A 22,254-nucleotide genomic window follows, 5' to 3' on the forward strand; every position below is an offset into this window, starting at 1 on the left:
TTACCATGTCTTTATGGCCTATATGGTGAATTGTAACGATTCTCTGTATATACGAAGCAGTACTTGTTTCTTTTACTCCTTCAATAAAAATTTGTTGCATTTAAAAAAAAAACATAATGCTTTATGTAACTGATGAAGAGCCCACAATGGGCTCGAAACACGTTTTACTGAGCAAACCAATAAAGAAGTTTGATCGATACAAAGTTGCTACTTTGTGTGGTTGGCGCCAAGAACATCCTGGGAACCCCCATCCACGTATATGTTTTCAGGCCACTTGAGGGGGTCGGATTGCTCATACAAGATTCTTTAATACCATAGTATTGCAGTTTATTGTGAATATACTGCTCTTCTATTACAGCCCTCCTCTGGTAGGCTGTAATAGAAAATGCATGATAACAGCCATGGAAAGCTCTGAAAGGCTTCTGGCTGTCAAAGCATTTGATTGGTACCCCACAATGACGTTCATTATCCCCTGCCCAATGGCTACATGCCTGTGCCAGCTGTGTAGGTGCCATGTTTGACCCGGAACACAGCAGCTAGCGGCAAATGTCTTCTGTATGATGCAAAAGAACCCTGCTGTTTGTGGAGAGCGCTCAGCCTGTGAGCCATCTCCATACATGCTTCATCCAGCCCATTAATTTATGTGGACTGGTCATGAAGGGGTTAAACAAGGGCTTAAAAAATATATATCATACCACACTTTGTTTGTTGGCCAATAAGCTTGTCTAAAGTGTCGGAGGCCCTCTCAGGGTTACTAAATGACCAGACCCCAGTTACCATGCTTTTCATAATACATTTTGTTCACTGATTGTTTCCCCTAGCAAAGAAGACACGTCTTTCAATTTTCAGGAATTTGTTGTGTTTCTAAGCTGTAGATGACTTTGTGTGAATGTTGCTTGTCTAGTCTGACAATATATATATATATATGTTGTGAGTTCAAGAGAGTGACAGCTTATAGAAGAATCTGCCTGGAAGTATATCTTGTTTTCCTACAACCAAAAGAATTTCTTATCTCTACAACTGTAAACTTGACAATTTTTCTCTCTAATTCTCTTTGTTCTGGGAGAGAACAAGAGAATAAAACTCTGATACGCATCTGCAATAGAGGAATCTGATAAGTAAAGTTTTGAAGTATCAGGCCGGCATGGTCCAAGAAGTTTACATTATACATGTATACAATGGCAACAACAGATGGGGACAGCATAAAGAGCACCTGGATGAACTTTTCGAGCCTATTCCAATAGGTGTCTTCAAAGTCTTCACACTGATCCCTCATTGTAACCATGAGTAACAGCTATAACCATAGCCGCACTTCCAAGGGAGCTAGTGGCATCTCCTCTAGGCTCTCTGGAGTTTATGAAGAGTCGAGCATTCATGGTGGGTTTGGGGGTTCAGGAATCTCCCAGTCGATTTCCAGGATGGTATCTTCTGGCAGCTTGCCCTCTGCATTTGGTGGTGGAGTCTCCTTTAGTGGAGCAGGTGGATCTGGCTTCAGTGGAGGCTCTGCTTCCCACGGTGGAGATGGATTGCTATCTGGGAATGAAAAATACACCATGCAAAACCTGAACGACCGTTTGTCTAATTACCTGGTCAAAGTGCGCTCACTGGAAGATGCCAATAATGATCTGGAGCATAAGATCCATGAATGGTATGAGAAGCAGGGGTCAATCACTGTGCGTGAACAAAACTACTCCCCCTACTACACCACAATCGAGGAGCTGCGGGAAAAGGTAACAAAGACAATATTTTCAATAGTACTCTATTTGGTTTGGCTTTGTGGGGAACCAAGAGTGCATGTCATAAATAAACATGGCCATTTTTGAAGAATTGTTACATATATTATTGGGATTATAATGGAATGTGCCAAATTTATTGTGGGTTATCACTTTCATATGATAAACTAATAGGTTTGATTGTCAGGTAAACAGTAAAATATACGTACCATTAACAGGTAACTAAGAAAATAAAGCTGACATCTTGTTCCAACCTCTTGATTTTAAGTGCTATACATACCGTACTTAGCATGGACAAAGAGTAGTCAGTGTTGGAAGGGTGGCACGTCTGTCATAGTTTTTCTAGAATGATAGTGGACTCCTGCCAATGGGATTCTTCACATTAAGGCTATATTCACACTGCCATAGGGGGGACATACGTTGTATATATAGGCCGTATATATGTCCCCCATAGATGGCAATGGGCGCACGGCACCCTATGGGAGCTGTAGGGTGCCCTACATGTGCGTGACCATACTGCTCTGTGCCTTGTGAAAAGATAGGACATGTCCTATCTTTCCTCGGCATATGGCGCCGTGCAACATATTCCACTATGGAGCGGCGAGGGGATGTTATGGTACGGAGGGTAACGGCAGTGTGAATGCTTCTGCAACACCCTCGCCGATGCAAGGCAGAGCTGTGTTTGCGAATACGTCCCACCATGTAGCTTGCAGCCTGTGTAGGGTCTAGTCAGCCCCACAGCATGTCACTACATCACACAGGGGACATTGCAGTGGTAGATCCTGCCTGGTAAGGCAGGAGTTAATTGTTTTATGTGATGTCATATGTGTCAGCCAATCACATGTATTGCATCCTCTCTCTGTGAGCTGAGAGGTAATTGGAAGAGCAGCCACCACCTGACCAGTGGGAGTAATGAAACCCCTGGCCAGGAATGTTCTAGAGAAGACTCTTAGAGGAGTTCCAGACAGACCAGAGAGTCTGAGCAAGTTAGACAGAGAGAGAGAGAGAGGAAAGGGGTATCATCCTACCTTCAAGGGTGATACCTGAAGCACTCCAGGACAAGCTGAAGCTTCCTATTAGGACACAGCTGCCTCCCAGCCTGCCCTTGCATCCAGGCTGGCGATCTACCTCCTGTGGCTTCCTCCAAATACCTCTCCAGTACTCCACCATCTTGTTAAAGGCACGTTGCTGATGTTCCTGTCGGTTCCAATAAAGAACTGTAAGTGTTTCTGTTCAACCTCTGCCTCCGTCTGGTCCCTGCTACTCCGGCTGTCACCATCACGGGCACCCTGTCCACCACACAGAGACTCATACTCTAGACACCAAAGGGTTGCCCCAGGGAGATCCGCTGTAGCAGCCTCTCCCTCATCATTTCTTGCCAACACCATCCTGCTGGAGACCTGCAGGCTGTAGGACAGCCCTCCGGTTCCCCATACCAAGCACCGTGACACAAGCGTGCTTAGGCCGCAACCCCCAGCCACTCAGGTACTGCGGGTCCCGGCTGACTCCAGGCCCCGAGAAAAGGCTAGGCCCTGGTGGGGGATGTTGCAAGTGGCGTCACGATCACAGGATATATACTTCTGTGCCTTATTCTGGCACTAAAAGACTGTACTTTATTAAGAAACGGTTGTACTGCCTAACCCTGCTGCCATTCGGGTATAGGCCCAAGTGACTTTGTGTGTTTCACATTGAACTGTATTACTGCTGCCACGTGCTGTCGAGCTCCGCTCCAGCACTCAAGAGGTTAAACCCTGCAAAGAACTTTGTCAGCTCTGCTACATCCGGCGCTGCTGCGCCTGAAGCATTTTACCTCAGAGACGTGTGGCGCAGCAAGTATTTCCAGCCCGCCAAATCCTCACTGGCGGGAACTCCAGAGTCGTCACTAGGCTCCGCCCCCTGCGCGAGTGGCGAGAAGTACCGTGGAGGAGGAGCTGGAGCGTGTGCGGCCGGCAACGAAGAGGGTTAATCGGCCATCTTGGATTTCGGCGCAGGCCGCGCCTGAAGCCTGCCAGCAGCGAGCGCCTCATCCGGAGCTCCGGCGCACGTGTCCTGCGACTGGAGGAGAACACCGCTGAGCATCACCGATCCCCTGCTGCCTGCCGGACATCGGGAACAGAGTCCTTCATGCACCAGAGCTGTCCTGTCACCGCGGCTGATCCTGAGTGAGTACCGCTGGGGAAGTTAAAGGGGGGTAGAGATTGTTTCCGACGCTAGGTTATTGGCTCACCTCCCAGGGAATAGTGACTGTGTCTTAAAGTGCCCACGTCCCATTCTAGCCATCGCCCATAGCAACGGACATTGTGTAACCCTACAGGCTTCCCTCAGCTAGGCCAGTCATGTCCGCCCAGGACGAAGATACGGGACTGGAGCAAGTCCCGTCCCCTGGTCCCTCCTCAGGGTACCGGAGCATGTTAAGTCCTCCAGAGAGTCCCTTCAGCCCTGCTACGGCTAGTGTCCCTGGGACCCCCACCATGAAGCCTCTGACTATGCCCTACTATCCGGGGGCCCCCTGGTTACCCCACTACGAGGGAGAATCACACAGTCTCCCTGAATTCAGAGACAAGTTGTTAGCCACCTTGGCCCTGTACCCGTTCACAGAGGAACAGAAAGTGGGCATCCTAACTGGGCAGTTGAAAGGACCCGCTCTCCGGGAAGTCAAGTCTTGGCCCCGAGAACAGTGTCAGAATGTGGTCCAAATTCTTGATAGGTTGCGCAACACCTTTGACAAGTGTACTGCCTCAGAGTTGAAGCAGCAATTCTTCGGGAAAAGACAGAAGCCCCAAGAGTCCCTCCGAGACTTTGCCCTCTCCCTACAGGAGACATGGAAGGCCATAACCCGTCTTGATCCCAAAGACGCTGAAACCTCTGACCAAACCCTGAGGGAACAATTCATTAATGGACTTGTTGATAGAAATCAAAGGTGTCAACTAAAGATTATCTCTTCTCAACATGCCCAGGCCTCCTTTCTTGAGTTTAAGGAAATTGCCATTGACATATTAGGGGACCGACCGCCTACTGGACCGCAGAAAGAGCCTGAATCCGTGGAAATGGAGGAATCTGCTCTAGCTTGCCATCCAACGCAGTCGACATCACCTACTCCTGCGGCTACGGAAGTTGCTGACTTAGCAGGACAGGTCTCTAATCTGGCAGACACCCTGCATAAAATACTCGATCGGTTGACCCAGTTGGAAGTGACTGTCTCCGCCATGAGGAGGAAACCTCCAGAGAACTCTGTACGGTCAGCTACCCCTCGTGACTCCCCAGCCAAACAGCGCCCAAGGGAAGCGAAGTCGTTAAGCACCTGGAGTCAGAAGGGACCCCGCCAGCGGTGCAGTTACTGCCGTAAATATGGGCATGAAGAGGATGGATGTCGTCAGTTAAACGACAAACCCTTGGAGCTAAGGGACGACCTCCAAGGGAAGAACCTGTAAGTCCCCGAGATGCCAACTGGATGCCCAGGTTCGTGGGGACTCGCCCCATGGTTCAGGTAACCATCAACGGAGTTACCCTACCTGCCTTAGTTGATACCGGCTCTCAAGTGACCACCCTCCGGAGTGCTACCTTCGAGAAATGCCGAGGAGGGGCATCCTTAGTCCAGCCTCCCAGGGCTTATTTGAACATTATTGCTACAAACGGAAAACCCGTACCCATCCGCGGCTACTGGGAGCCCACACTAACCATTGGAGACACTGAGTTAACCAGACAGGGCGTAGTGGTGACACGAGTGCCCGAAAACGGTAACTTCCCACTGGTACTGGGTACCAATGTCCTCCGCAACTGCTACCCTGAAGTGCTGAAGGCTCTCCACGACTCCCTGCCAACAGTGCCCAACGGTTCCCGGAAGGTAATTCAGGAGACTATGCAGGTTCTAGCGGCGCAACAGAAGTTTGCTGGCCCTAATGGAGAAATCTGCAGAGCCCGGATCAAGGATCCCCAACCTGTCCGCCTTCAACCTGGGACTGAGACGTTAGTATGGTGTCGAGCTTGCATGGGTGTCCAAGGTCAAGACTACCAGGCGATAGTAGAACCTCTACCAGCTGATGAAGACCTGCCCATTCTAGCCGCCAGGAGCCTAGTCACTGTATCCCGAGGACAAGTACCCATTCGACTACTAAATGTGGGAGACTCCCCAGTGGATCTGAGAAAGTACCAAGCCGTGGCCACTCTCTTCAGCGTCCATCCTGAAGACTTAGTGGAAACCGCTCTGTCTGCCTCCCAACAGTTGGAAGTGAAGCAAAGTGCTGAAGGTGAGCCTGCCGAGCAATCCTGGTGGCTTGAGCTCAATATTGGAGATGATGATTTTACTCCTGCAGATCAAGTTCAAGGTGTCCTAGATGTCGTGATGAAGCACCACCAGGCCTTCAGCAAGCACCCACTGGATTTTGGGCAGACTACCCTGATCCAGCATACCATCCCTACTGGCTCTCATCCTCCTATCAAGGAACGATACCGGCCCATACCTCCAGCCCGCTACCAAGAGGTGAAAAAGCTGGTACAAGAGATGAAGACAGCCAACGTTATCCGGGAGAGTCACAGCCCATGGGCTGCCCCGCTGGTCCTTGTGAAAAAGAAGGATGGAACCCTTCGATTCTGTGTTGACTATAGGAAGATCAACAATATCACCCACAAGGATGCCTATCCTCTGCCTCGAATCGAGGAATCCCTCGCAGCCCTAGGGTCAGCTGCCTACTTCTCTACCCTGGACCTGACCAGTGGCTACTGGCAAGTGGCCATGGCGCCGGAAGACAGAGAGAAGACGGCTTTCACCACCCCAATGGGCCTGTTCGAGTTCAACAACATGCCATTCGGGCTATGCAACGCCCCAGGCACATTTCAACGGCTGATGGAGAGATGTTTGGGTCATCGAAACTTCGAGACCGTCCTACTATACTTGGACGACATCATCATCTACTCCAATACTTATGAAGACCACCTCCACCATCTGGCTGAAGTCTTCCAAATCCTGACCCAACATGGGTTGAAGGTCAAGCCATCCAAGTGCCACCTGCTACAACCTAGCGTCAAGTACCTGGGACATGTGGTGAGCGCTCATGGAATTGAGCCAGATCCAGAGAAGATTGCAGCTGTCCACGACTGGCCTACCCCATCAACCATACGGGACATCAAAAGCTTCCTGGGATTTGCCAGTTATTACAGGTGTTTCATCCCGAAGTTTGCCCAGCTGGCTGCTCCCCTGCAAGAACTTCTAAGGGGCCTGCCAAAAGAGAGCCAACGTTCCCGAGTATCCATTGAGTGGACAGCCGAACGAGAAGCTGCCTTCCAGATGCTCAAGCAACGGTTGACTGAGCCTCCGGTGTTGGGATATCCAGACTACAGTCTGCCTTTCACCCTATACACTGATGCCAGCAAGCAAGGCCTAGGGGCTGTACTATCCCAGCTCCAAAACGGAACTGAAAGGGTCATAGCCTACGCCAGCCGTTCCCTCCGAGAACCGGAGCAAAACGACCAGAACTACAGTTCCTTCAAGTTGGAGTTTCTGGCGTTAGTCTGGGCTGTGACCGAAAAGTTCAAGGACTACCTGGCTGCATCCTTCTTCACTGTCTTCACAGACAATAATCCCTTGGCGCATCTGAACACCGCTCGTCTTGGAGCACTGGAACAACGGTGGGCCTCCAGACTTGCCAACTTCAACTTTACCATCAAGTACCGGGCTGGTAAGACCAATGACAACGCCGACGCTCTGTCCCGTCTCCCTGACCAGTGGGAGGGACCCTCCACGGATGCTCAGTGGGAAGATGTCGAGATGCCAGCGTTCTATGCCCGGTTTGTGCGTCAAGATGCCCAGAGAGTTTACTCCTTACCGTCAGAGGCAGCGCCAGCTACTCCCCAAGAAGAGTCAGAGCCCCCTGCGGAAAAGGACCTCTGGATAAGTCTTCAGGCGGATAGCCGCGCCGTAGGAGAAGTAATGGACTATCTCTCTAGTGGGCGAGTGCCTGAAAGAATCCGCCGCAGAAGAGCTGATGGAGAACTGTCTCAATTGTGGCGCCAGAGAAAGACTGTGAACATGCATCAGGGTCTGCTAAAGAGAAGAACTCTGGACCCTATCACTTATGACCGGCTGTACCAGATTGTGATTCCCAGGAGGGACGCCAAGATAGTACTGGATATGTACCATGACCAGTCCGGACACTTTGGCGCTCAGAAGACTGAAGCCACCCTCCGAAAGCGTTTCTACTGGGTCAACATGAAGCCCGACATCGAAGCCTGGTGTCGAGAATGCCCAGCCTGCGCCATCGCTCGAGGAGAGCGACACAATCAAAGGGCCCCTCTACATCCCATTGTGAGCCAACGACCCTTAGAGATCTTGGCATTGGATCATGTGAAGTTGGAGCCCAGCAGATCCGGTCACAGTTATGCTCTCACGATCATCGACCACTATACCAAATTTGTGGTTGCAGTACCTGTCAGAGATCTGTCTGCAAGGACCACCGCAGCGGCCCTGTGGAAGAGCTTCATCCTCCCCTATGGCTGTCCGGACCAGATCCTTACGGACCAAGGAACAGCATTTGAGTCCCAAGTCTTCCAGGAGCTGTGCACTCTATATGGCTGCAAAAAGCTGAGGACCACAGCCTATCATCCCCAAGGCAACGGGCTTTGTGAAAAGATGAATCAGACTCTAATCAATATGCTGAGGACTCTGACCCCTGCAAAAAGGGCTGACTGGCCAAAACTGTTGCCCGAATTAGTGTACCTGTACAACAATACCACTCATTGCTCCACAGGATACACCCCGTATTATCTGATGTTTGGGAGGCACGGCCATCTCCCTGCAGATATGACCTGGGACATGGAGTCCCCTGATTCCCAGTCTTTACTCCCCCAGACTGACTGGGTTCATGAACACCAGAGACGCCTGGCGGATGCCAGAGAAGTTGTGGATCTGCGGTTGGAAGAGGCCCGGGAGAAACAAAAAAGGGACTTCAATCGTAATGCCTGTGCTGAGCCTTTTGCCCCAGGAGATCGAGTGTGGCTGCGCAACAACCATCCTACCAGTAAGCTAGATGGGCGTTGGGAGCGTGAGCCATACCTAGTTAGGGACAGTCTCTCCCCTGAAGTCTACGAGATTTCAAGAGGAGACCGTCCACCACTCCGGGTACATAGGAACCGGCTGAAGAGATGTCTTCGTCCTTTTGCCCCTATGTCCACACCTCTCACCTCGACCCCCAACTTACAGACCTCTTTGTGTTCACCTACCCCCAGTTTCTTAGAACTTGTGACTGTGCCTCAACTCTGTTTTGTTGTTTCCACTCCAGTAAGAGGTACCCCAGAGAGACCATCATCCCCACCGCAGTCTCCAATACTGTTGCCTGTGGAGGATGATCCGGCTCCAGAGCCTGCAACCCCTGAAGCATCAGAGGCAGCTGAGACTCCGACTCCAGCGCCTGACTCAGAGGAGGACGATGAGGAGGTTGTTATCTTCTCCAGGCCGGAACTTCGGAGGTCTCAAAGGGAGACAAAAGGTAAAGCTCCTGCGTACCTGCAGGAGTATCAACTGGTGTCACACAGAAGAAGGAGGCAGATACGCTTTTCACCGAAATACTTACCACCGAGGAAGATTCTGAGAAACCCCTGATGGGCTGAAAGCCTTACCAGGTGTTGTGTATCTTGTACATATGTATATTTATTATTGTTATCCCATTTGGGCTGAGTGCCCGCTAACCCTATAGAGCCAGAGACTTTCCTGGGACTCTCACCCTTATTTATTTCAGTCAAGAGACATTCCTTGAACTGCCCATTGTCATGTGCTATGATAGCACCCCTTCCTCTGCCACAGCAGAGATTCCTACAAAGGACTCGGTCCCTCTACACAAAGAGGAGACCCTTTGCATCTTTCTTGCACTTTTCCCCACCTCAAGGGCTGTACCCAGAAGATGAACTTTGATCTTAGAGACCTTCTGTGAGACTTTTGGCCAACCTCAAGGAAAAGTTGTTGCTTTATTTATTTTTATATTGCACTAACCTTTGATAGGCTTTTCAGATTGTAGTGTGGCTGTGTCGGACCGTCTCTATGTAGTATAATGTTTAATTGTGTCACATATGCTAATGTAATGCATATACACCCTATATATTTGTCGCTAGGGAAGAAGTGTTTATATAACAAATATACAGGCCCTGGTGCAAGGAGTGGATTACAGTACATGACACCACACCTTTCCTACTGTACAGTTTGGTTTAATGGCGTTAGCGACCAACTGTCATACTTAGCATTTACATATCTGTGTCTTAGTCCGACACTAACCCAGGTGACTGTCTCCAGGACCATGGGCGGTTTGTCCCTACATATCATGTAGCCTGCACTTCATAGAAGTGCCCCTATCTACCTCTGCGCCCCAAACCATCCGTAGTCGAGCCGAGGGCGGCTCTTTCAATTGCCCCGGGGGTATGCAACACCCTCGCCGATGCAAAGCAGAGCTGTGTTTGCGAATACGTCCCACCATGTAGCTTGCAGCCTGTGTAGGGTCTAGTCAGCCCCACAGCATGTCACTACATCACACAGGGGACATTGCAGTGGTAGATCCTGCCTGGTAAGGCAGGAGTTAATTGTTTTATGTGATGTAATATGTGTCAGCCAATCACATGTATTGCATCCTCTCTCTGTGAGCTGAGAGGTAATTGGAGGAGCAGCCACCACCTGACCAGTGGGAGTAATAAAACCCCTGGCCAGGAATGTTCTAGAGAAGACTCTTAGAGGAGTTCCAGACAGACCAGAGAGTCTGAGCAAGTTAGACAGAGAGAGAGAGAGAGGAAAGGGGTATCATCCTACCTTCAAGGGTGATACCTGAAGCACTCCAGGACAAGCTGAAGCTTCCTATTAGGACACAGCTGCCTCCCAGCCTGCCCTTGCATCCAGGCTGGCGATCTACCTCCTGTGGCTTCCTCCAAATACCTCTCCAGTACTCCACCATCTTGTTAAAGGCACGTTGCTGATGTTCCTGTCGGTTCCAATAAAGAACTGTAAGTGTTTCTGTTCAACCTCTGCCTCCGTCTGGTCCCTGCTACTCCGGCTGTCACCATCACGGGCACCCTGTCCACCACACAGAGACTCATACTCTAGACACCAAAGGGTTGCCCCAGGGAGATCCGCTGTAGCAGCCTCTCCCTCATCATTTCTTGCCAACACCACCCTGCTGGAGACCTGCCAGGCTGTAGGACAGCCCTCCGGTTCCCCATACCAAGCACCGTGACAAAAGCGTGCTTAGGCCGCAACCGCCAGCCACTCAGGTACTGCGGGTCCCGGCTGACTCCAGGCCCTGAGAAAAGGCTAGGCCCCGGTGGGGGATGTTGCACTTCCATTAAGTTGTTGTGTCTCCATAATATTACCTTTTTTGCTGTATACAGGCAATTCTGTAGGCTTATTGCATTTTCAACAATGATTATCAATAAGCATTGCAGACACATGTGATAACTCTTACAGTAGATTATTGCAACCTGGTGATAAAGATCAGTAAATTACCAGAATACAGAGAGCTTCACCAAAGGTCTCAGTGGAATGAGAGGCCCTTTTGTCCATCTGTAAGTTGCTTGTTCTTAAGTTGGAGATGGCCTGTATTAAAGTTTTTCCAATAATACAGATAATAGATACAGAGATATGGTAAAGATGTATAAAGAATATGACAATATTCAAGATTAGCTGATTGCTAGTGGTCCAGCTCCACCAACTGTCACCAAGTTCAGTTGCTACTTACTGGCCAAGTCCAAATAAATGGCCAAACAAATAATAGAAAGACAGGAAGGGTACATCATAGCGGCAGCCTGTAACAGTTCGGATGGGCAAACTGTCAGAGAGTCTCTGTAGAAAAGAATCTGTGGACCCTCTGGATGGGTCGCGAGGGTTGGTAGTATGCTCACGGTGGCAGCCAAGGTAGCAAGCAGGGACTGTCCGAGCCTGGGATGACAGCAGGAGTGCAACGTTGGTACACAGGATGGCACAGGAACGCTGGAACGGATTAGGAACCACAGGAACTGGACACAGGAACAGCCACCGAGAAGGCAGGACCTCGGGATGGCAGGACGTTGGGATGGGAGGACCTCGGGATGGCAGGACCTCAGGATAACCACTGGGATACAGGACCGCCACAGGAATACAGGACCGCCACATGGATACAGGACCACCACAGGGATACAGGACCGCCACAGGGATACAGGACCGCCACAGGAATACAGGACCGCCACAGGCATACAGGACTGTCACAGGTATACAGGACCAGCACAGAAATACAGGAACGCCACAGGAATACAGGACAGCCACAGGAATATAGGACCACCACAGGAAATCCAGGAACTCGGAGGAACACTGGAGTACAGACACACAGAGGAATCCTGGGAACGCTGGAACACGAAGGAACACTAGGAAACACAGAAGGGCTTTCACTTCACGGACAATGACTTTAAGATTTGGCAGGGGAAAAGAGCTGTAAAGGCCAGCGCCAATCAGAAGGACGCTGGCCCTTTAAATCCAGAAGAGCCGGCGCGTGCGTGCCCTAGAGCCCAAGGACGCGCGCGGCCAAAAGCACCAAGAAGCAGGCTCGTGTACAGGTGAGTCCGCGAATGGGGTAGCCGAGCCGCCCCATAGAGGGGCACCAGTGTACCCGATATCCGCAACATGGATCACGGGGGCATCTGTGATATAGGTCCGGGTGGGGAGCCGGACGGCACAGCGGAACACAGGTGCACCCATGATCCGAGAATTGTTTTGGGGTCACCGGTGACACAGCCCTTGTCTCATAGCATTGACTTAGTTTGGAGGGCAGGCTTAAATCTCTCAATGTATACAGAAGATACTGTCCGATTAAACCTTTTTAAGATCATCGCAAAGTGCAAATTGATCTTGCAAGGGCTAATATCCATATGGCATACTGAAAATAAAAATATGGGCTTGATCATTGATAGTCTAAAAATAAAGTCTCTTAGTTTCTTTCTTGAAATGATCACGCATTTACTCATTTCATTTACAGATCCTCAATGCTACCATGGAAAACAATGATGTTTTGCTGGCAATCGACAATTCATGTCTTGCTTCTGATGACTTTAAACTCAAGTAAGTTTCTATAACTAGATCATGATGTGATCTCTGTATCATAAGGACTATGCTACATCCTTACATTAAAGGTTTATTCCCACAAAGACAAGTTTCTTATATGTATTGCGGATAACAAAATAACACACTCTCTAATTCACTATTATCAACAAAAATACTGCATTTCACAGATATAAGTCCAACCTGTCTCTATCAGTCCTGGTGTACACAATTTCAGTTTCCCCTAGAAGCGACCCTGTAACTTTTGACTTAGGGTAGGAGAAGCCATCGTGGATTTCTGTGTGACAGCTGCTGAGTTTTTCTCTCTCTCTCTCTGCTGCCTACACTCTATCCCCACTCCCCTGCAGTCAGCACTGAGCTCACTCAATGATGCTTACTGATACACAGGATCTGAGTTCTTGCCAGCAGCAGTGTGAGGAGAACTACGAGCTACAAACAAATAAGTTGTTTATATGGGGAGGCACAGCAGATCTAGTGTTTTTGGAATAGCAGAGATGTAGGAGAGCTGACTGCCATTGTGTGCAATAGGCATCTCATGGATTTCATCATCCCTGATCTGTCTCATCTCTCTCTATGTGTCAGATACTAGCACAATGTTTGAAAGCCAGATGAAAGTTTTTATAAACCTTATATACATGGTACCCTAATAATTTAACCACACTGTCAGCTCACAAAATAGATCAAAATGTGTCTTTAGGGAGTCTCCGCCCACACCCTGGAATTTTTCACTGACCATCTGATAGGAGCTAAACAAGCAATAAAACTGAGTAAAATTGCAAAGTAAAGGGTTAACAATTATCTGTATTGTGTAAACATCACTAGATGATTGAAATTTGAGAATTTTATTTCATGGAAAAACCCCTTTAAGGACCGACTATCATATTAAATTTGCTCATAGCTGAGGTCTGCAAGTGTTACTTTGTTGTTTTCAAGAAAAATATGTTTTCCATTATGGTACATAGAAAAAAATGTCTTTTTTGTTATCTTGAAAGCCATCCCAGTTAATGTCAAGCATGACTTTCAAGAAGCCCAATGACATGATATAAGGTTAAAGTGCTGATTAAAGTACTGAAGAAGTACAGCTATGTTGAAACAGTGCTGTCTACAGTTGGGAATCTGTTCCTTCTGGAATAGATATAATAATAATAATAATAATAATAATAATAATAATAATAATAATAATAATCTTTATTTATATAGCGCCATCAAATTCCGTAGCGCTTTACAAATCATAGGGGACATATACAAATATAATATTACATTACAGGGAATAAACAGTCATATGGAACAATAGGAGTGAGGGCCCTGCTCTGGTTTAGCTGTGATCCCACATTATGTCATTAGACTTCTTGAAAGTCATCCTTGATGTTTAGGGGGCTGTCTTTCAATGTAGCAAAAAGAGGCATTGGTTTTATTGTTCCAGAATCCTCTATTGGAGCATCAATGGCTATAAGTTTTCAAACGCTTACAAGGTGGCCTTTATTGCCAAAGTCGCCATAAGGAGAGCTCTTACTTCATGATCCTTTGTCATTTTCAGGCATGAGAATGAGCAGTCTATGCGAATGAGGGTTGAGTCTGATACTCATGGTTTGCGTAAAGTGTTAGATGAATTAACCCTCACCAGATCTGACTTCGAGCTGCAGATTGAAAACCTAAAGGAAGAGTTGGCCTACCTGAAAAAGAACCACGAGGAGGTAAAATGTCTACTGTACCAAGTTACCTTTTTCATTTGAGATTTTCAGGTGTCTGACTTCTCCTGTTACTGTCTCTTCAGGAGATGAGTGAGAAGGGCCAACTCATGAGAGGCACAGTAAATGTAGAGATGGATGCAGCTCCAGGGACTGACCTGACCAAAACATTGGCTGAAATGAGAGATCAATATGAGTACATTGCTGAGAAGAACAAGAGAGATGTAGAGGCTGAGTACTTGTCTCAGGTATAGATTAATTCTATTTATCGCTCTATGTATCACTGTTTTTTTATTTTATATATTTTAATTTCCTATTTCCTGTTCTAGAGTGAATCTGTCCAGAAGCAAGTGGTTTCTAACACAGAACAAATGATTTTCAGTAAAAATGAAACTACTGATCTGAGACACTATTCGCAGGGGCTAGAGATTGAGCTGCAGTCACAACTCTGCATGGTAATACTACAAAACACTTACCATACCGAAGCAATGCAAATGGCGCACGTAAATCACATGGGATAAGTTCAATGGGTACTAAGATGCACATAAGTTTTCTATTTAGTGTAGTTAAATAGTCTACAATAGTCTACAATTGCTTCTATTTAAGTACTGATACTTATCGGCATCAGTAAGAATCTAGAGCCAACTTATGACCACATTTTAGAAAATACATGGATAAGCCATATTGGAGATTCATAGGCTTTAGATAGTGGTGAAATTGTCAAACAGTAGCACTTGACTTTTCTGCTCATCTCTTCCATCAGACAGCAGGACTGAAGTCCATCTTAGAAGAGACTGAGACTCGATATGCCAGCAAACTTCATCAACTGCAGAATTTTATTGATGGCATGGAGTCTCAACTTGCAGATCTTCGATCTGACTTGGAACAGCAGAATATGGAGTACAAGACCCTCTTGGACATCAAGGCTCACTTAGAGGCGGAGATTGGCACATACCGTAAACTGTTGGAAGAGCATAATCAAAGGTGATTACCTCAACAAAGAGGAATGGCTGAACTTTTTATAAACATTTATTCACACAAAACATTTTACAAAAAGTCAATAAGTACATATAAATACCACATATTCTCTGTAACCTAGTTACCCACTCCAAAGGTTCCTAGAAAAGAATTCTCTTTTGTGTCAATCCTAAAAGAGTAAAGTATTTTGTGGACTTTAAGACGCACTTTTTAGCAAGAAAAAATCTTGCTAAAAAGTGCCTGCGTCTTATAGACCCAAGGCCATGTGGATCCAGACCGCTCCTTATTGTCGCTTTAACGGAGATAGGGCGAGGCGTTGACATAGCGCTGCACCCAATCACCCAGAGAGGAAAGCCTCCGCACTGCTCTCTCCCTCTCCTGGTTGTACCGACATGCCTACTCACTGCTTACTGGACCTGTGGCGTTGTCAGAATCATGTGACTGATCACATGCTTCCTACATCACTCAAAGTCCAAATACTGCCAAAAATGGGGATATGCTGCGCTGGGACAGGGTAAGAAGAAGAGGAGGGGAGGGGGTTTAGAGTATGTTTGTTTTCATGTGTAGAGTAGTTCCCAGTGTGTTCCTTATGTGTGTGTATAGCAAAGCTGTGTGAGTGTTTATGTGTATAGCTGTGTCCAGTGTGCTCCTTATGTGTCTTTAACAGAGCTGCGTGTGTGTTTGTGTGTATGGTTGTTCCCCATATGCTACTTATGTGTGTATAGAAGAGCTGTTTGTTTGTTTATATGTATAGTACTGCCCAGTGTCTTCCTTATGTGTCTATAGTAGAGCTGTGTATGTGTTTATGTGTATAGCAGTGCCCGGTCACTGTGTGTATTTGTGTATGTAGCAGTGCCCACTGGGTATAGCAGTGCTCAGTGTATGTAGCAGTGTTGAGTGTGTTCCTTTTTCTGTTTGTGTGTGTGTATATCTGAGCTGTGTGTGTATATTTATGGATGAAGCAGAGCTGTGTGTAAATATATGGATGTAGCAGAGCTGTTTGTGTGTAACTGTATGGATGTAGAAGATCTGTGTGTGTAATTATATGGATGTAACAGTCCTGTGTATGTAACTGTATGGATGTAGAAGATCTGTGTGTGTAAATATATGGATGTAGCAGGGCTGTGTGTATAAATGTATGGATGTCACAGATATGTGCTGCTCTTTTGTTCGACTAACAGGGATATTTCAATTGGTATAAAATATATTTTTAGAAGACTAAATCTAGGGTGTGTCTTATAGTAAGGATTGTCCTAAAGTCCAAAAAATTAGTAGGCTAAAAAAACATTTTTGAGAAGTTTATTTCCTTAAAATGGAATATGTCCAGGAATAAATGCAGAGGTAGATTCAGGAACACAGCTCTGCTATCCCTGTCCAGCAGAATTCTGCATATACCAAGGGCTAAAGTAAAGACATGGGGGGGATTTATTAATTTGGGTGCAGGGTGGAGCAGGCAGTGCGCTATCATCTTCAGTGTGATTTAAGTTTGTGGAGCAAGGGATTAATGATTTGGCCCACTAACAAAAAGGATTAGAACTGTCTCCCCAGCTGCTCTAATTTTGCGCCACAAAAGGAGTCAGAAAACTTGAAGCTCCAGTAAAGTAACTGAATCACAAGAGGCAATTTAGAGCCCATAAAAATAGTGGCACAAAAGGCTCAGCAAGAAAATGCCAGTTTTCCGTTTGAAAGACTATAATAAATGCCCCCCCCCCCCATGATGTTTGGGAGAGCACAGGTAGATCTGCATTGTATATGAAGTAATGTGCAGTTAATTTTCCTTTACACTATAGTAGACAAATTTAGGAGACTAAAACAAGCTATATTACATAAGAAACTGCTACAGGAGTCTGGCCCAGCCCATAAATAACACATATATTTTAGGCTGAGCCTAGTCTTTATGTACATTGGGTATTTGGGAAAAATTTACATTTGGCAAAGCATTTAGTCAGCAGGTATATTTTGTGTGTAGTCAGTTTGATGCTTCATGTGTCATGGGGGCTGGCTGCAAATTTAAATTTATTTTGACCTGAATCCATTACCAATAGCAGAGTTCCATAATTTTCTTTGGCTACAATCAACTTCTTAAAGTCACAATTTACAGAAGAATTTTCTGCTGCATCTGAATGTAAAAACCCAAAATCTATTATATAAATCAATATCTATCATATTAAGACATCTAGAACATTAGAGAAAGCACATTTTCTAAACTTAGTACCTTAAAGGGGTTGGGCCCTTTTCAATAAATCTGTTCCATTAGACATATCCCTGCATGTTTATGTACTGTGAGACACTGAAGGGGTTAACTGTGGATGGGCGGTATGTTTCCCCTAGGTTTTGCTATTATGCAAGGCCTTAGTGCTGAGGTTGTGTTGTCAAGCACCTTGGACACAGGTGGTGGGAACAGCCCAATCAGCCTGCATAAAGCCGCTGAGCAAAGCTGAGAGTGTTGTCTCTCTGAGTGGAGGCTGGAGAGCACGCAGCCTTGACCTCTGTGCCTGGAGCAGCAAAGTATTTTTTGTTAGTGGTGAGTCAGAGAACCATTGTTTAGTTAGCACCCTGACGGGTAGGATATTATTTTGTTTTTGATGCCTGAATGTGAAGGCTGTTTTATTTTGTTCCTGCTGAAATAAACACAGGCTAGACCTGTTTTGGACTGTACCCTGGTGTCACTGTCGTGAACTGCATCACAGCACCCCGCTACCACGGTCTCTACTGGGCCAAATCTCCCACATATGGTGGAGGATGCGGGCAGTTCAAAAGACACACACCTGAAAGGCTCACTACATCCTGCAACATTGCATGGCCTGGGTGAAAGCAGCAGGCAAATTGCAGGATACAGCCAAGATGGGGGACTTTATTAAATACCTGCAAGAGGAGGCCAGAGCTAATCGGCAGCAGCAGCAAGCCATGCTCCGGCAACAGCAGGAAGAGTCCCAGGCTAATCGGCAGCTGCAGCAAGCCATGCTCCAGCAACAGGTGGAGAGGTCCCGCAAGCAGCAAGCCATGCTCCTGCAACAGGAGGAGAGGTCCTGTCAGCAGCAAGCCATGTTCCAGCTGATGATGGAAAAGTTTTCTGGCATTATGGCAGCACCGCAAGCGACGGCTACTGAGGGGTCCCATACTGGTTTGCAAGGGTACCTGGTTGTCCAGCATTCCGCATGGGCTGCAGTGCAGAAGGCTTTACAAAAGATGGCGGCGACCGACGACGTGGAGGCGTATCTCACTGTGTTCGAGCGAGTAGCTGAGCGAGAGGAGTTACCAGCTGAGCAGTGGGCAGGTGTCCTGGCACCGTTCCTGACAGGTGAATCGCAGAAGGCCTACTACGACCTGAGTGAAACAGAAGCCCGTGAGTACCCCCAGCTAAAGGCGGAGATTCTGGCTCGTCTTGGGGTCATCGTTCAAGTTCGTTCCAGCCGGGTCCACCAGTGGGCTTACTCAGAAAAACTACCCCCACGCTCCCAAATGCATGACCTGATCCATCTTGTCCGGAAGTGGCTACAACCAGAGGACTGCACCCCAGCACAGATGGTAGAGAGAGTGGTTCTCGACAAGTTCACCCGTTCTCTGCCCTCTCGGCTCCAGCGGTGGGTTGGACAGGCCGGTCCCACAAAAGCTAAGGAACTCGTGTCCCTAGTAGAGAGATATCGGGCTACGGAGGATCTTCTACTTACCTCTCCCACACGAAACAGTGCCAGTGACAGGGTCACCAAACCATCTGGTAAGGCTGCTACTGCGGAAAAGGGGAGACAGGTCAGGTTGGGAGGGGGTTCATTGGGGGGCGTGGATACCCAGAAACCCAGTGAGGCTCGTGACAGAGGTCATAGCCTTATCCAGTGCTGGCGATGCCATGAAATGGGCCATATTGCTGCCAACTGTCCCCTGTCAGTGGAGCCAATGGACTGCAACCAGACCCGGCGAGTGTCACTGTTTGCCCGGCCGGTTCTGGCAGCCGAGTTGGTCACGGATGCAGAACCCCAAGTGTGTATGTTCACAATCGGGGGTCACACGGTGGAAGCCTTGCTAGACTCAGGGAGTCTGGTCACCCTGGTGCGGGGAACTTTGGTTGAACCTGGACTGTACAGTGGGCGGAAAGTGGGAGTGTTGTGTATACATGGGGACACTCGCGAATATCCCACTGCTGTCATCAACCTACATACCCCTTGTGGTACTATTACCCATGAAGTGGGGGTGGTGGGGACCTTGTTTCATGAGGCTATTATCGGCAGAGACTTACCGGTGTTTTGGGACCTCTGGAGTCGAAGACCCACCTCAGGTGCTGTTGCAGATAATGGACAACAGGTATGTCCGGCCTTGGCCCCTGAACCCTTTGAGGCCGATGTACCCACACCAGCAGTAGGGGTGACCCCATGTGATGAATTCTCTCCCCTAGAGGTCCTAGCTGGTGAGGTCGAGGGCCACGGGGAGGTAGCCGACATGCCGGACCTTTAGATCTCCCGTGAAAATTTTGGGGCTGCACAGCTACAGGACCCTACCTTATTTAAAGCACGGGAGAATGTTAAAGTAATAAATGGGGTACTCCGAATACCAGGGGCTGACAAAATATACCCCCGAATGGTGATTGTTGGGGAACTGTTGTACAGGGTTGACCAGATACGGGGTGAGGAGATTGAGCAACTTGTAGTACCCCAATCTCACCATAGGCTGGTGCTAGATTTGGCACAAAAACATGTGCTGGGAGGGCACTTAGGTGCTGAGAAGACCCGAGAGAGGATCCTGCAGAGAATGCTGATGCCCTGTCTCGTACCCACTGTCTGATGGCCAAAAGTGTTCGCCCCCACAGGGTCAAACAGAGGGGGAGGGTATGTGAGACACTGAAGGGGTTAACTGTGGATGGGCGGTATGTTTCCCCTAGGTTTTGCTATTATGCAAGGCCTTAGTGCTGAGGTTGTGTTGTCCAGCACCTTGGACACAGGTGGTGGGAACAGCCCAATCAGCCTGCATTAAGCTGCCTAGCAGAGCTGAGAGTGTTGTCTCCCTGAGTGGAGCCTGGAGCAGCAAAATATTTTTTGTTAGTGGTGAGTCAGAGAACCATTGTTTAGTTAGCACCCTGACGGGTAGGATATTATTTTGTTTTTGATGCCAGAATGTGAAGGCTGTTTTATTTTGTTCCTGCTGAAATAAACACAGGCTAGACCTGTTTTGGACTGTACCCTGGTGTCACTGTCGTGAACTGCATCACAGCACCCCGCTACCACGGTCTCTACTGGGCCAAATCTCCCACAAATCTTACCTTTGCCCTTGTTTGATAGCTTTAGCCTTTCCCTGTTCTCACCATGCTTCCTTCTGCATATATACACTGCTTCTGTGCCTTTCTTTCCACTATCCATCCACACTGACAGAGACAGGAAGAGGGGAGGGAGCAGGATGAGGTTGCTACACTTCCTCATATTCATCAGTGCTCACACATGTACACAAAGAATCACTAAGAATCTGCAGACAACAATAAAGTAAGTAGCGGGTATGCTAAATGACTTGTTAAATATTCAGTAAAGGCATATGGACAACTTATGTAAAAGAGTGGCGAACCCCTTTAAGGCACTGATGAAGTTAGAGAAATAGGGTTGATTTTTACAGCACCAATCTTACCCATAGGCAGTGTATGGCATAGCATTACACTTGAATTTTTCAGCAATACCACAATTGTTGAAAATATTAGATCATTTGTTTTTCTATTTTAGTGTATTTATTTGATGTCTTATATAAATGAATGAGGCCATGTACACTACGGTACTGATTTCACATTGTGTGTACTTTCAGTATCAACGACAACCACAACAACCACTACGAAGATCCACAAGACTGTGAGAAAGAAGAGACTTCAGCAGCTGAGAAGTAATAATAATCACAATGGGGCACATGTACCAAACTTTACTTTGCCTTTTTTTGTTAATTTTTGAGACGTTTCATGGAGCATGTGCTCATTTGCGACTTTTTTTGGAGCCCAAGACAGTCTCTCGTCAAAGCTCTCCTTTGTTTAGTTTTCTGCAGTGTTCCCTAAGTTATCAGCTGAATCCAGATGTTAAAGTTGAGACTTTTCAAAGCAGTCACAAAAAAGTCGCAAATTTTGGTGCAAATATATAGCGTCCCCAGACCAGGCATAGAAATGAGCTTAGAACTCATTGTGACTTTTGGGGACTTTTTTTAACTTTAAAAGTCGCAAATTCAAGTACAAACGCCCCTTTTATCAATTTGAATAAACCACTAAGATACATCTGACCAACTGAAAAGTCAAGAAAAAAAAAGGATGAACAAAGCCGGACTTATGATACATGTGCCCCATTGACCCTTTCTTCAATATTGCAAACAAATGCACAAGCTATAAACAAAGTATAGTTGCAGTAATAAAGCAATATCTCAGATAAAATTTAATTGTGTCATGATGTCTGTCTACAAATACAACATTCCAATGCTCAAAAAATGGCAAAATTAGGTTTTTCTATCCTGGTTATACTGCACTTTGTTTCCATTCTTTTCAGAATCCATGATAACACAGAAGTATATATTCGTATCAGACATTTTATGAAGAGGTTCTAAGAAAACCCAAATGTGATTAAGTGATAACTTTGAGTCGAATCTCACCATCCCCCACCAATGACATTATAATAATAATAATAATTCCTTTATTTATATAGTGCACACAGATTCCGCAGCGCTTCACAGAGCTTGTCAAATCAGTCTCTGTCCCCATGGGGCTCAAAATCTCATCAACCTACCAGTATTTTTTGGAGTGTGGGAGGAAACCGGAGGAAACCCAAGCAAACACTTTAGGTTAATT

The 22,254-nt window shown here is 47.1% G+C and overlaps 1 protein-coding gene across 1 annotated transcript; it reads left to right on the forward strand.

Annotated features, from left to right (window-relative positions):
• The first annotated feature begins 1,083 nt into the window (after window positions 1-1,083).
• LOC140064457 (keratin, type I cytoskeletal 19-like) lies at window positions 1,084-21,805 on the forward strand. The gene is made up of 7 exons (XM_072111387.1): window positions 1,084-1,730; window positions 12,710-12,792; window positions 14,330-14,486; window positions 14,567-14,728; window positions 14,810-14,935; window positions 15,244-15,464; window positions 21,237-21,805. Exons 1-7 carry the CDS (start codon window positions 1,284-1,286, stop codon window positions 21,313-21,315), a joined length of 1,275 nt encoding a protein of 424 aa, XP_071967488.1. The 5' UTR covers window positions 1,084-1,283; the 3' UTR covers window positions 21,316-21,805.
• Window positions 21,806-22,254: the final 449 nt, after the last annotated feature.

This window comes from Engystomops pustulosus, chromosome 6 (genome assembly GCF_040894005.1).
Source record: "Engystomops pustulosus chromosome 6, aEngPut4.maternal, whole genome shotgun sequence".
Classification (NCBI taxonomy): domain Eukaryota; kingdom Metazoa; phylum Chordata; class Amphibia; order Anura; family Leptodactylidae; genus Engystomops; species Engystomops pustulosus.